Below are 16,525 nucleotides of genomic sequence, written 5' to 3' on the forward strand. Positions count from 1 at the left end.
TATACCAAATTATGTAACAATGTCGCTTGTATGTGAATCAGTTTTCATTGCATCAATAAAAACGTCTTGCCTCCAAAGTAGGCGGTGCAGCCATCCAACCATATACTATGCTGATTAACTATTCTCCTTCGGCGTTTCTCAGCCAGGTTGTTGCCATGGCAGCCGTTGGTTAAATCACGGCAGCCGTTGGTTAAACCAGCGTTTCATATGACGCGGTTTGCCAGCGCTGCTGGCGTCAAACATATTTATGGAGTCTGTGAGAAGAAGAATGTGCTGAGTGTCTTCTAAAATCCACAAGAACGATTCTTACTGCCGTTTCAGCGCGTCTTCATCGACAAAAATGGACAACGACGATATTACTGCTTCGTCGTGGGAAAGGCCAACTTCTCAGGTTGACTAACGTGAAGTTGGTGCGCTAGTTAGCTAACTAACTAGCTTATCTAGCGTTAGCCATCTTGCTAGCAAGCTAATTACGTGTTAGCTAACTTGGAAGCTAGTTAGTTATCGAGCTAGCTAGCTAACTACCTTATCTAGCATTAGCCATCTTGCTAGCAAGCTAATTACGTGTTAGCTAACTTGGAAGCTAGTTATCGAGCTAGCTTGCTAAAAGACATTTTACAAAAGACTTGCTAACTTGGCCTTAACAGTTAACTACTAGTTTGTTGACTTTGTTAGGGGACCTGGCTTAAATCATAACCTCTAGTACTATTTAAGTTAACCTAACTAACTAGCTACTCAAAAATAAACTAGCTCACATGAAAAATAAACTCTATTGCTGATTAACGTAGTTAATGTCAGTATGCTAATCCCTTAATAAATAAATCGCCACTAGTTATACTAGCTAAATGGCTTTGACTAGTGTTGGAAGATAAAATATGCTACTACTTAAGTAGCAACTATCCCCTTAGCTAGCTAGCGTTAACTGTCCCCTACTGATAAACTGCCACTAGTTAGCTTACAAGCTAACATTAGCTCACTCAACTCAGGATTTCTTTTGTTAGTTGGACAACTTGTGTCTCACCTAGTTAAATGAGGAAGTATGTTACTTATTAGCTAGCTAGGTTAAATTTGTAGCTCATTTTATTGGTCAGTACTTTTTCTAGTTAGTTAATTTGCTATTAAGTTAAGTGATACTTTTTTAATCCCACAACCGGGGAAATTCCACATCTGCATTTAACCCATCTGTGAAGTGAAGCACCACATACACACTAGTGAGCACACCCACACTAAGGGGCAGTGAGCACACTTGCCCGGAGCATTGGGCAGCCTTATCCATGGTCCCCGGGGAGCAATTGGGGATTAGGTTTATTGCACAAGGACACCTCAATCATGGACTGTCGGCACTAAGGATTGAACCAGCAACCTTCTGGTCACAGGGCCAGGTCTCTAACCTCCAGCCCACGACTGCCCCCAATTTACAGTTTAATATATTAAACTATAATATTGATGCAACTCAAGAGTTAGTTGTGTCTATAATATGTGCTTTTAGTTTACCTCATACCATTCAGTGCTTGTTTTCTTATAAATACAACAAATCTGTCTCATATGCCATGTAAATATGTATATAGATATACTTGAATTTATTTCTCTTGTACTTTAACTTATGTGTAGATTTATTTATTTTTTCTGCATTGTTTATGTAAGTTTATGTGCAATTATATGTCTTGTTACTTAAACTGCAATTTCCCTCTGGGATCAATAAAATTCTATGTATGTATTTATGTATGTATCTATCTTATTTATTTAACTTGCTAGCTCACTTAACATATACGATACATGATCAGCTATACATGATCTTAACAGTTAACTTGCCAACCTACATAACTAATAAAGTCACTCAACTCATAAGTTGATGAGCTTGCTAGCTCACGTGACTAGTAACTGTATTTGTCTTTAGTGAGTACGCTGTCATTTAAACGTCACATTTTCTTACAGTTTATCTAACTTGACTTGTAATGTGATTCTGTAAGTAGTAAGCTGACCTGCTAACTGACTTTGATGTGTCTTCAAAGGGCCCAAGCTGGAGCAGCCACTCTGTTGTGGATTTTAGTGGATGTTCTTCGTTCACGTCTGAACTCGATGAGGAGCTTTCCACACATACAAGCCGTGAGCACATTTCCTGTTGTGACTGCCAGTGGTTATCAATTTTTGTGCTGTTTTGTTTTCACTGGCCTAATAATCTTTTGTAATATTAAGCTGGGTTTGAGCACATAAAATGCTAATGTGAACTGCATTCTCCCATGAGGATGCCTGAGAATCACTGCAGCATATCTCAGCATTCTGTTTCTTTTTGTTCCTGTGGTGTTTCTGCACCCACTGGAGCACATAACTACAGACTCTGCAGCCCTTTAGTACAGTAATCCACAAAATGTGTTAGAATTTAAATGTACAAGCAATTTAGAATTACAGTGGCTTCTCCCATGGACATTTCGAAACACAAGCAATCTGAGTCAGGGACATTGGATATTCAGAACGCAGTCTCTTTCGCTTAGTTATCATAGGCTTATATATGGCATAAAGTTTTCATACCAAAGGGGGTCAGTGTTATGTATTCCAGACTGCGCAGCATATGAATACCTCATATGAGCAAGCTGTTGTTTAAGCCAAACTGTGGTGTATTTATTTCAGTGTATTTTAAACTAAACTTTCAAGAGTTAGCAAATTAAGATAAACACTATGAGTGAAAAATTAAGTTTTTTCTCATTGCTCCTGGTTTGGACGAATTCCGCCTTTAGAGACATACAGCAGCCTCCTAACAGAGCTGCATAAGGAGATTGACCGCACAGAGCACTTATCGGGTGAAGGTGAACTGCAGAGAATCCTCTTCACTAGTATGAAGGTAAAGCCTGGAGTTTTGGCATCTAATGTCACATACTGTTTAACAACTGTGTAAATCTTTGACGTCAAAACAATTTCATTTGATTAGATTACCATTACAATTCCCAAGAAAATAATTTAGGGGACCATCTAATTTCAAATTTAACCTTGATTGAGTTCACCTGGTACAACAATTCAACATTAGTTTTGTATTAGCTTGGCCCAAAATTGAACACATCTTTTATAGAATTGTATTATAAGCGATTATAACATTCCCAAATCTGTGCACTTGAATTGTCATCTCTAGATTGATACATGTTGATGCACCATTACATCCTTATGGACAACCGCATTCTCCATTGGCTACCAAAAATTAGCATGTTCTTGGCAAAAATAGATGATCTTATCATCTAGGCTAGAACCTTACCACTTGCGTTTATGGTGAATAGTGTCAGCCAGACTTCCGTGGTTTCAAAAAAGATTCTTACAGATTCAGACACCTGTTTTGATGTTTGGAACTGAGACTAACCTTCACAACTCTTTCTCTCTGTCTCTCATTGTCTTTATATTGCTCTGCAGCCTTTGTTGGAGAAGGTGTTCAATGAGGCATCTCAAGCCCTGCATCTCTCAGAGCTTTTAAGGCCAGCAGTAACGCGGGCAGATGGAATGGCAGAGAACAGAGATCATCTTGATAGGACATTCCAGCTGCATGTGCCCTCTCTACGGGCCCTACTGCTCAAATTAGGCTTCAGCCAAAATTTGGTAGGTTGCCTTGTGCTAATATGCTCTGGCATGATACGGTGAGGTCGTCTGTGTCCCAAATTCCATGCATTTCCCATTACAGGTTTAGTTACAGTTAAGGTGTATTTATTTAAATCATATTACACATCCTTTGCCAGTTACCAATTTTTTACTGTAGGACATTATATTTGAGCTCATTTAATAGATCATTAAGCTGCCAAATATAGTATTTTATTATATATACTATATTAGAGTAGAAATACAAAAACAGCTATATAGTTAAAAAAAACAGTATATAATAAATAAAGCCATGTCCATATGACATATGCTTTTATATCAAAACTGCATTCTTAACTTTGAATTTTAGTGGAATTTTTACTTTTTTTCTTTTACATTTTTATTAAGTAGTCTTTGGCCTGCTGTCTATTTTCAGTCAGATTATGGACCATATTGGCTGTAAATTATGTCTATGGTTTATGGTTAAACCTATCTCAATTGGGAATACACAAAGTTTGCATTTAAAAACTGCATAGGTTATCACTTCTGTCTTCTTCTGACCACAGAACGAAGTGGAGAGTTAAAAACTGCATAGGTTATCACTTCTGTCTTCTTCTGACCACAGAACGAAGTGGAGAGTTAAAAACTGCATAGGTTATCACTTCTGTCTTCTTCTGACCACAGAACGAAGTGGAGGGTTAAAAACTGCATAGGTTATCACTTCTGTCTTCTTCTGACCACAGAACGAAGTGGAGAGTTATCTGATCTCATCTGACCGCACCTGCCTGCTCTCCAAGCTAGACGGACTGAAAACAGAGCTGACGGACTTTTACCAGAGACACCAGAGCACCATCCGCACCCTCCTCCACTCTCTCCGCCTGGCCGAGCAGGAGAAAAATCAGGTCCGATCCGAGCTTGAGAAGAGCCTCCAACCCTCCAAGGACCAGCAGTTGGACTCTTCAGGCCATGCTGTCAAGTCACTCCAGGAGGACCTCCACGTCTCCGAGGCCAAAGTCCGATCACTGCTGGAGGACATATGTGTCTCTGAGGCCAATATCCAGAAGCTGCAAGAGGACCTTCATGTCTCTGAGGCAAATGTCAAGCTCCTGCAGGAGGACCTGAATGTCTCCAGGAGCAATGTCCAGTCACTGCAAGAGGACCTCCGGGTATCCAAAGCAAGTACCCAGTCACTGCAGGACAACCTCTGCATCTCCAAAGCAAATGTCCAGTCCCTGCAAAAGGACCTTTGTTTCTCAGAGGGCAATGTTCAGTCACTTCGGGAGGACCTGCGTGTCTCAGAGGGCAATGTCCAATCACTTCGAGAGGACCTCCGTGTCTCAGAGGCCAATGTCCAATCACTTCGAGAGGACCTTCGCATTGCTGAAACCAACATCAAGTTCCTGCAGGAGGACCTGAATGTCTCCAAGGCCAATGTCCAATCACTGCAGCAAGATCTCTGCGTCTCTAAAGCCAATGTCCAGTCATTGCAGGAGGACCTCCATGTTTCAGAGGCCAACTTCCAATCACTTCGGGAGGACCTCCGTGTCTCTGAGGGAAATGTCCAGTCACTGCAGGAGAACCTCCGTGTCTCTGAGGGAAATGTCCAATCACTTCGAGAGGACCTCCGTGTCTCCAAGGCCAACGCCCAATCACTGGGGGAGGACCTCCGTGTCTCAGAGGGAAATGTCCAGTCACTTCGAGAGGACCTCCGTGTCTCCAAGGCCAATGCCCAATCACTGGGGGAGGACCTCCGTGTCTCAGAGGGAAATGTCCAGTCACTTCGAGAGGACCTCCGTGTCTCCAAGGCCAATGCCCAATCACTGCGGGAGGACCTCCGTGTCTCTGAGGGAAATGTCCAGTCACTGCGGGAGGACCTCCATGCCTCAGAGGGAAATGTCCAGCCACTTCGAGAGGACCTCCATATCTCTGAGGGAAATGTCCAGTCACTTCGAGAGGACCTTCGTTTCTCCGAGGCCAACGCCCAATCACTGCGGGATGACCTCCATGCCTCTGAGGGTAGCATCCGATTGCTGAGGCAGAAGTTCCACCGCTCTGAAAGTAGCCTCCAGTCACTTAAGAACAAACTAAAGAGCCAAGAAGACAGCGCCCAGGTGCTGAAGAAGACGCTGCGGTCGGTGGAGGACAGGGCACAGCAACTGCTGCAGAACCTGCAAGCTTCGGAGGAGCTCTCCCGCTCTCTGGAGCTGAGGCTAAGTGGGACAGAGGCCAGAGTTCACACATTCCAGAATGCTCTGATGGCATTTGAGCAGTGCTCCAAAGAGGTACGGATGGGAGGTATACCAGTATTAAAGTGAACTTCAGGTTGGTGTTATGCCATTAGGATTTCACCATATTATAGATGTTATAAACTCAAAGAAGCAACAACTTCAGACTACCAGATTAAACAAGTTATTTTAAAGTATTATAAAGTTATTCTAATATAATCAACACAGTTTTGATTTTTGCCTGAACCATTGGTCCACCTTAAATAATTCATAAAGGCTCAACAAAAGCCACATTTTAAGCCTCTACAGAACTGTTTAGATGTGACTGCTTTACAACATGGAGTGAACAAAACGCATATAATTTTGTATGCACCCCAGCAGAGTGTGCACATAAGGCCTATTCATGCAAAAATGGTCATGGTTGCTTTTAAAATCACTTTTGGTCTTGTTGTGTAGGTTCTACTGCATTTAAAATCACATCTTTTTATTTTTTTAAACTGTAAAAGACTGTTAAAAGTTAAAAAAGGAAGGGTCCTTTGAATGGGTTTTACTTCAAAGCTTCTGATCTTAACCATTAGACAGTAGTTTATTATATTGTTGCACTAGATCCGCTAAAGATGGAAACCCCAGTGGCTGTCTTAACTATAAAGCCTCAAATATGCAATAATAAGAAGCTACTACAATGTGCAGTAAAGAAAATGAAGCTTTTGCTAATTTAATAATTAGTTTATAAGGTTAAGAACTTGGAAACATTTTCAAATAACTTTGAATGGCCTATAAAATGTAACAAAGTAGTAATGGGCAGTATTACGATATGTTATGGTTGTGATCAATTTTGACATTGCGATAAACGCTAGGCATGCAGGGAAAACTTGATTCTTAGATGCATCGCGATGCGGACGTGATTGATTCTGAATCGATTCATAAAATCGATTTTCTAAATATTTAATTTATAACGTAACGTTGACGGAACATAAAAGGTGGAACTTGGAAGTGGGTAAGTGCAGCGCCCAGACAGTCTCTGGCGACACATAACAAAAACACACATGCATGAATGCGAAATCCGACCAGCTCTGCATTAAAAGTTGGATGGATGGATGGATGGATGGATGGATGGATGGATGGATGGATGGATGGATGGATGGATGGATGGATGGATGGATGGATGGATGGATGGATGGATGGATGGATGGATGGATGGATGGATGGATGGATGGATGGATGGATGGACAAATACTTTATTGATCCCAAAGGAAATTTAGCAGCCAGTGGCAGACACACAACACTGTACAGTAAGCGTAATAAGGGTGTAGACATATAACAAGAATAAATATACCAGATCCTATCTACAGGCATATATACAAATAGAAAAAATACCACAATCTGTGATAATATCTATAACCTGAGATGAGAGATGCAGTGCAATAATGACTGTAGAAGACGTTACAGGTAACGGCATATAATGACCTGAATGAATAAATATGTGCAGATATTGTACCAAATAAAGATGCGCAATGAGGTATGCAGAAAGTGCAGTATGTGCAGCACACTGTCTATATGTGCAGGTGGATAAATAAAGACAAGATAAGCATGAGATCTAAGACCCATGATGATTTGTGATTTAACATGAGATTCACATTCAGTCCTCCTCTCTCTTCGCCCTTCTCTTCTGGCCCCCCTGGGTTAGATCAGGAGTCACAACCCAAATGTTAAGAAGAGACATTTTGTCCTTTCAACAAAAATCAGACCACCTTTGCAGCCCCAACATTTAATGCCAGTTATGTCTCAGTATATGCTGAAGTCCTAGTATAGACTAAAATTAAGAACGAAAACACACTTTACTCTGCTTTAAGCTTTAGTTACAGGCACTTTCCTCCCATTTCCACTAGAAAACCTTTCCTCAAAAGTAGAGCAGCTTATTGTAAAAAGTCTCAACAGTTGACTGTTTTTCGAGGCAGATGTCGCTTCTTGTACGAATTTTCCCGTTCCACCTTAAATTCTGCTCGAGGCGCCGGATGTAACTGCTGCACCATTTAAGGTTGAATGGGAAAATTCGAAAGAGAAGCGACTTCATCTTCACAACTTTTTAGAGGGACAGTCTCTCGTTGCATATATAACGTACCAGGAAACTACTATAGTGCTTATGAATGCGAATAAGTCCATTTGTCTCCAGATGTTCGTCTTAATCTCTGTGTTTTCGTAGCTACTGGCGAGGCGAGACTTCATGCAATGTGACCTTCAGTCGCATAGTCAGTCGTTGAGAACCAGGGCTTTCGCGCTATGTTGCACACTTCGGAGCCGAGATTCAGCGTCCAGTCTCGAAAATATTTTACTGACACAGCGGCCCCTGCCCCTTTCTACAACGAGACCAAAACCAAAGTTATAAAATCACTAAAGAAAACGGGTAGGACGGGTATAACGTGCTGCGTGGACATCCACCACCGAAATACAGATTCAGATTGTGGTGTTTATATGCACATTCTGTTCAGCAATCTGATGGAAAATCTTCGTTTACATGCTCAGAAGATTTTCCATCGGATTGTTGAATAGAATGAGAATAAACACCTCAGTCTGAATCTGTAATCCATTTGTATTCAATCGGATTGGTAAAAATCTTTGCATGTAAATGCAGCCAATGGCATGGAAATTCTATCCCAAATGGTCTCAGTCGGACTAGGCTGTTCTGATTGAGGCGTTTACATGGACGTATTCTATTCCGATTTAGTTATTAGTCGGATTATTAACGGATTATTAGGCTGCATGTAAACGTGGCTAGAGAATGAGAGCCTTCTAGTTCACTTGCCACATCATGCATTTACAGTACAATGCATTTACATTATGGATCATTACAAATTCTTTGCTTTAAAACCACCAAGTCTTCAGACATTAGGAAAATAGAAATCCTGTATAGAAAAAAGGTGCATCAAGATGCATCGATAATCGTTTTATAATCGCATCGCAGCTCTCTGAATTGTAATCGAATCGTGAGGTGCCTAAAGATTCCCACCCATAATAAACATATTTTTCTGAACATATTGTGGATGTAAAGAACACTGACCAACTGTATGTTTCATTAAAAAGTATAATTAGTCCTTTTTAACTGGTGCAGCACAATATGTTTTAAATGAAGCACTACTAGTGCATTGTGTCTGTGTATCAAAATATGGTGATACATGTTGTACTGTTTAAGTGTCATGATATAATATTTTTGCCATGTCACCCATCCTTAAGCTAAAGTATGTTATGATGATATAATGATCATATCTTAGGGTAGTGGAAATAAATAAAATTTGATTTAAATTTAAGTTCATATTACCTGTCCATTGCAGGATATAGAGGTGCTGAAGCAACATGAGAAGGCAGCCAAGGTCAAGTGTAAGCAGAAGATTAGGAAGATGATGAAGGTGTTTAAAAGCTGTAAGGAGAAGCTACAGAACACTGTGGCTGAGCTGCAGGGGAAGCTGGTGCTGGCAAGGGAAGCTCTGGAGAGGGCCAAAGTTGAACACAGTGCAGAGGCAAAGCAGCTGCAGCATGCTTTAGAGAAAGTCAGAGAGCAGGCTGAGGAAAGAGAGAAAGAGCTCCATGCTGAGAGTGAGTGAAAGTTACATGTTTACTGAATTCTCATGCCTGCAAAAATATTTAGAAAAGAAAGAAAAAGAAGAAGTAAGCAGTAAACTAGCTTATAGATAGCTATTTTAAGGACAGATAAAGAGAAGAATGATAGAATTCATAGCAGGATGAATTACGGGATAAATAGACATGTCCTACAGAAATAATAAATTGTACTACTAAAATTAGTATGAACATTACTATTCAAATGTTAAATCACAATTTAAAAGTTTGGAATCAATGTTATCAACAGTGTCAAACCAGTTTGGTTTCAGATGAATGTATAAATTAAAATCTTAGATGTGTTCAGAATGTTGAACGGTGCTGTAAATGATTCTAAAATGATTGAAAAAGCTGTATATCAAGAATGAGGTTATAATATATTTAACATCCAAAATGCCTCGTATTTGAAAAGGGGTGATCAATGTAAATAATAACAAGTTTATAAAGAATTACAGTACATTTAGGGTTTGCATCGTTACCGAAAATCCTTGAAAAACATCTTTTGGTGTCTAATTTATAAGATTTAAATCTGCATCTAAGTTATTGTATGTAAATAACAAAAAGTATTAAAAGAAACAAGTGACTTGAGCTTTGCTAATGGCAAATAGGTACATTTCAGAACTAGGAAAACCAGATTACTTCAGTACCAGGTTTTAGAGTATTGCAATATTATGCTTTCTGGAGTCCATTTGTTATACCTTCATAGTCTCTGAAAATTCTATGTTCAGTATTTTTCCAATGTGTTGTGCTTTTAGTCATAGCTTTGAAGAACAAGCTGCTACAGGAATCCCTGAATATGAACAAAGAGCTAGAAAAATCTGTGAAGTATGAAAAGGAGCTTCAGGAAACAGTAATGGACCTCAGGTATGAAGTGTCATTTTCATCTTATTTGTTTATGATTAAATGCAGTGCCTTATTTTCAGACTGTATCAAGTACAAATAAGGCCTTACCATCATATCTAGGCTAAGAAATAATGAATAATGAAAACAGAGATACTACTTCCACTCCTACAACAGGCAGGCGGTGAAGACTCAAAAGGAGGGAAGGGACATGGCACTGGAGTGCCTTAGAAAGAGACAGCAAAACGTAGCAGAGGTGCAGAACCACCTGGAGGCTGACATTCGCCAGTGCAGCCAGACCACAGTGAAGGAGGCAGAGGAGCACGGAGCAGACAGTTATAAAAAGATATCTGTAAAACAGGTAAGAAGATGGAGGGATGGAGAAAAGCAAGGAATTAAGTAGGGTGATTGATTAAAGTACATTATTTCCATATATCTCAATCAGGGCAGGGAATAGAAATGCAACGCTTTTATGGCCCAATTACTTAATTAATTAATTTCTGCATCATTCCATACCAAAGCAGTCCGTCTTATCAGCATCAGCGAGCCAATAAGCAAGATCATTCCAAAATCTAGGTGACTGATGTTATAAATACCTGCAGTTAAGTGATACTTTTTAAATTCCACAACTGGGGAAATTCCACCTCCACATTTAGCCCATCCGTGAAGTGAAACACCACATACACACTAGTGAAGACACACACACTAGGGGGCAGCGAGCACACTTGTCCGGAGCAGTGGGCAGCCCTATCCACGGCGCCCGGGGAGCAATTGGGAGTTAGGCGTCTTGCTTAAGGACACCTCAGTCATGGACTGTCAGTGCTGGGGATTGAACCGGCAACCTTCTGGTCACAGGGCCAGTTCCTTAACCTCCAGCCCACGACTGCCCCCAGTTGACTGAATATAAATACAAATAGCGGCAGTAGCTTTTTTGTATTTAAAAAAGTTTAATGAAAAATGATGAAAAATGAAAAAGATGTCTGTATCACTATCAAAGATTTTTTAATTGTGGTAGTCCATTGTCACAACAGATTTATAGTTGAATTTTTAGTATAACCTTTTTGCAAGTTTACTTTTAACATTTATTATAGTATATTTTATTCACAGTACACTCTCAGAAATAAAGGTAGTAAACTTTCACTGGGGTGGTACCCTCAAGGGTACATCTCAGTACCTTTAGTCAGGGGACATAATTGTGCCATAATCCATACAAATTATATGTTCTAAATTGTATTGACTCCACATGCCCTGTCTTGTCTCCAGGCTTTTTTATATTATTGTTCTGTTTTAAAACATTAGTATATAAAGTAGAAATATGTACTTTTCACCTGGAAAAAAAACATATTAGGTACACAATTAGACCTTAAAACCACTGTTCTACCTTTGAAGGTACATTTACATTGTTTGGACCTTGATGAATGAGAAGTGTACCTGCAAAGTACCTTTATTTCTAACAGTGCGCTGTACAAACATTAAGGCTTCTGCACACTGGATGCACCACTTAATTTTTTCTTTCAAACACTGTATCTAACAATACTCTAGCAGACATTTCAGTTGACATCATGAAGCAGACCATCACAGCTGAACTAGCACTATTCTCAGTGCTTGCATTATCTACATGTAAAATACAGTCGGGGCATTAATCAAAAATGTAGTTTTGCATTTTATGTTCAGCTGTGTTCTGCCCTGCTCAGTGGTGGCCTTAGATGTGATTGTGCTGAGCCCCTGGAGCAGAACCACCACTAGGTGACCCAGGATTTTTTAATGGCTGCTCTTATCAGGCACCAGCAGACTTCCTGTACCACACAGACGAGTGAGGCCTGTCACCCAGTGAACTGGGCCAGACATGAGACGATGCAAAATGAGAAATAAATGGCTCTTGACACACAGCCCTAACACTATTTATATTAGCTTTTTATACATTTCTAATATAACAATCTATAAATGTAGTTGCGGAACAACTACTTTTATAGATCCATACCTCTAAGGACCACCACAGCATGATGGTACTTTGATGATAGCATGCTGACCATGGTGGTGCGCAACTACCAGCCATAAATGTACATGTTTGTTTTTTTTTTTCTTTTTTTTTCCATGATGGCACAACTAACTGAACCACCAGATCACTCCCTTTCCGCAGTACATTGCCGCTTGAAGTGTGCTCATGTGTTATCAGTGTTACTCTATAAACAGGCACATGCAGACAGTAAAAACATTGCCCTTTTTTCGTTAGTTAATGTTCCTGGTCATATTAAGCACGGTTCTTCAGATCATGTCATTTACATAGCAAAATTCTTGTTTTCCCATACTCTTTGAATTAAAGTGCCTTGAACAATGGTTTAATAATGGTCCTAGTCGTAAATTGTCCCTGTCCCATCTTTTTTGGAACATATTTCAGGTATCAGTTACAGAATGAGAATATATTTACAAGAAACAATAAAGTTGTTAAGATGATGCATTACATATTTTGTTTTTGTACTGTTTTCATTTAAATACTTATCAAGGGAATCATAAAATCACTGCTTTCTGTATATTTATTTATTCATTTCACATACAGTGCCATCTTTTTTGGAATTGAGGTGCGTTTTCATTCATAGAATAGTACAATATCTGTGTTCAGACAGCTAAAAATATTGTGATATGAATTTGTGTTCATAACACCCACTATGAACGTCTGATGCCCCAGTCTAGTGTAAAATAACTGTGAATTGAAAAGATTTTATTGGTTAATATGCATTTCTGTAGTTACGTGATATTCTCTTTGCTGCAATGGGTGCTTTGGTTACAGGAAAGCAACTTTGTGCCACTCCACATCTGCCCCGGATTGAAAGAAAAGCCTGCTGGCACAGAAAGCTTGAAGGTATCACCGTTTGCCCTTTACAGTACCATAAAACGGCCCCTTGACCCATCCCAAAGCCGAGTGCTGCCTGCCTTCTTCCCCCTGCAACACCAGTTGTCTGAGACTGTGGCTGTTCCCAGGTAACAAAGCCCATATCATGGAAGACTGAATTTTCCCCACTTTTTTCAAATACAAGAGTTGGATATGTAAACATTGCCAAGATTTCAAGACATACACTGTATTTCCCAAAGTATTTGGTCATCTGCCTTCACATGCTTATGAACTTGAATGACATCCCATTCTTAATCCATAGAGTTTAATATGATGTCCGCCCACCCTTTGCAGCTATAACAGCTTCAACTCTTCTGGGAAGGCTTTCCACAAGATTTAGGGGTGTGTTATGGGAAATTTTGACCATTCTTCCAGAAGCACATTTGTGAGGTCAGACACTGATGTTGGATGAGAAGGCCTGGCTCGCAGTCTCCGCTCGAATTCATCCCAAAGGTGTTCTGTCGGGTTGAGGTGCAGGCCAGTCAAGTTCTTCTGCACCAAACTTGCTCATCGAAGTCTTTATGGACCTTGCTTAATGTAGTGGTGCGCAGTCATGTTTGAACAGGAATTCAGGTGTTCCAATCACTTCCATGGCTACAGGTCTATTAAACCAAGCACCTGGGCATGCAGACTGCTTCAACAAACATTTATGAAAGAATGGGTCGCTCTCAGCAGCTCAATGAATTCCAGCGTGGTACTGTGAAAAGATGTCACCTGTGCAACAAATCCAGTTTTGAAATTTTTTCGCTACTAAATATTTCACAGTCAACTATCAGTGGTATTATAACAAAGTGGAAGCGATAAAGAAGGACAGCATCTCAGCCACGAAGTGGTAGGCCACGTAAAATGACTGAGTGGGGTCAACGGATGCTGAGGCGTATAATGCGGTCGCCAACTTTCTGCAGAGTGTGGAATTATTAGCCTTAGTATTGTTCATATTACTCTTTTAAGATGTATTATGTCTTGCATTGAAAGCTTAATGGTTATATTGTACAATTCTAAGAGCTAAGAGTCAGCACATAAGGCTGTGTGCTGACTAATGTTGGAATACACAAGGATGTCAGATAACAGGAAATACCTCGAAGCTAATAGTAGTAGACACTGGGATTAGCACACCACACATGTGGTTCATCTGGTCAGATAAGCAGAGCCATTGTCTGGAAAACGGGGGGAGTTGGTAAACACAGGGAATACCTTAAGCTGACCTTGCAGACGCACTCACGTCTCGAGCGCATCCTTAAACTTTTATGATGTGGATTAGTGAGATGGCCTAACGCACACATTGGACGCTGGGGTAAGGAAGGAGCGGTCATGCGACTATAAAAAGGGAGCCAGATGAGAAGGGGTCAGAGCTTACTTGGGAGATACATGATGCATGTTCTCTGTTTGTAACCTCTCCAGAATTCTGTAATAAAACCGTTTGTTTCACTTCAGTCTGATCTACTCGTCCCATTTATTTTGCATCAACGAACACGCAGGACTGGTTTCGTCCACAAGAGTTAATCGCTACAGACCTCCAAACTTCGTGTGGCTTTCAGAGTAGCTCTAGAACATTGCATAGAAAGCTTCATGGAATCGGTTTCCATGGCCGAGCTGCTGCATCTAAGCCTTACATCACCAAGCGCAATGTAAGCATCAAATGCAGTGGTGTAAAGCACCACCACTGGACTCTAGAGCAGTGGAGAAGCGTTCTCCACTGATGGAGTGATGAATCACACTTCTCTGTTTGGCAAACCAATGCACAAGACTGGGTTTGGCAGTTGCCAGGAGAACGGTACTGGTCTGACTGCATTGTGCCAAGGGTAAATTTTGGTGGAGGGGGGATTATGGTGTGGGATTGTTTTTCAGGAGTTGGGTTTGGCCCCTTAGATCCAGTGAAAGGAACTCTTAATGCTTCAACAGACCAAGAGATTTTGGACAATTTTGTGCTCCCAACTTTGTGGGAACAGTTTGGGGATGGCCCCTTCCTGTTCCAACATGACTGCACACCAGTGCACAAAGCAGGTCCATAAAGACATGGATGAGCGAGTTTGATGTGAAAGAACTTGACTGGCCTGACCTCAACCCTATAGAACACCTTTGGGATGGATTAGAGTGGAGACTGTGAGCCAGGCCTTCTCGTCCAACATCAGTGTCTGGCCTCAGAAACGCGTTTGTGGAAGAATGGTCAAAAATGGAATGTTCAAAAACCTTGTGGAAAGGCTTCCCAGAAGAGTTGAAGCTATTGTAGCTGCAAAGGGTGGGCCAACATCATATTAAACTTAATTAAGAATGGGATGTCACTCAAGTTCATATGCGTGTGAAGGCAGACAAGCGAATACTTTTGGCAATATAATGTAGATAAGTCTAAAAGGTGTAGTAAAAAAAAGCTTACTTCTAAGGGATAAGGAGAGGTTGGAAGATAGTATTGTAAAAAATAACTAAAAGAATGTTTTTGGTAAATTTAAAAAAATTCAAGCAAATGTAAGCTATGGGCCCTTTAAAGCACTGTTGTAAAGAACATCTGATGTACTTGCACAGAAGAATCTTTTTACTGTCATATTAGTGTTTTACGTACATCCCCCACCTCTGCAGAATACATAATACGATGTGACCACTGAGTAATGTCTTCTCTCACCTTACCATGGGGAATTTCAGACTGTAATGACCAGTCTTATTACTGCATCTGTGCATTCCCCTCTAAATAATGTGCAAAATTTCCCTGGCTTTCTTTTTCAGGCAAGAGTCTGCACATTATTATTATGATTACTCTACCTCCAAAATGAAACTGAACACTGAACCTCTGTTGTCTGTGCAGAGAAGGCTGAGAAATTTACAGTCAGGTAATAATTAAATTTTGTGTTTGTTGTATTGATATCCAACAATGCCACAGGTAAATTAGCATTGACAATAAGGTCATGCATTATTGTTAGAATTCCAACCTTTTCATGAATGCAAATTAATTTGTTTGTGTGTTTGCCCACAGTTCATTTCCAGGAGACTATAAAGGAACTGCTTCGGAGTTCATAACATATCTGAGTGCTTTCAGAAATTAAAGCCGTACAGAGGACAGTGGTGTGCAATTTTGCTTTTTTTCAGTATGGAATGAATCCGGTCTTTTTTATTTAGTATCCATTTACCTGGTATGTCTCTATTATTTTTAATGAGTTGTATATGTCTGGCTTTGTTTTGCTTTAATATGGCCTTTAACAAAAGACACCACATGATGGTGTGCTTTGGGGGTGGGTATTTAGGAAGAAATTCCCTTAGTGTAGTCACATCCTCATTTAAAACAAACACTGAAATGAATAAAAGAACAGTATTTCAACATTCCTCTTCTACTGACCATTGTTGGACCCTGTCAGTGGAGGATCTGCTATAATCTGTCATACTGGGTAGGCCTTTTAAGACATTTCCCTACTAT

General features: G+C 40.3%; 1 protein-coding gene across 1 annotated transcript; it reads left to right on the forward strand.

The window, feature by feature from the left end:
• Positions 1–258: 258 nt before the first annotated feature.
• On the forward strand, positions 259–16,171 carry LOC108427172 (myosin-11-like). The gene is made up of 11 exons (XM_017697141.2): positions 259–391; positions 2,013–2,106; positions 2,736–2,839; positions 3,397–3,579; positions 4,299–5,837; positions 9,110–9,371; positions 10,148–10,256; positions 10,410–10,593; positions 13,021–13,211; positions 15,841–15,944; positions 16,088–16,171. The coding sequence occupies exons 1-11, from the start codon at positions 341–343 to the stop codon at positions 16,129–16,131; spliced, it is 2,865 nt and encodes a 954-aa protein (XP_017552630.1). The 5' UTR covers positions 259–340; the 3' UTR covers positions 16,132–16,171.
• The last annotated feature ends 354 nt before the right edge of the window (positions 16,172–16,525 follow it).

Source organism: Pygocentrus nattereri, chromosome 19 (genome assembly GCF_015220715.1).
Source record: "Pygocentrus nattereri isolate fPygNat1 chromosome 19, fPygNat1.pri, whole genome shotgun sequence".
NCBI lineage: Eukaryota > Metazoa > Chordata > Actinopteri > Characiformes > Serrasalmidae > Pygocentrus > Pygocentrus nattereri.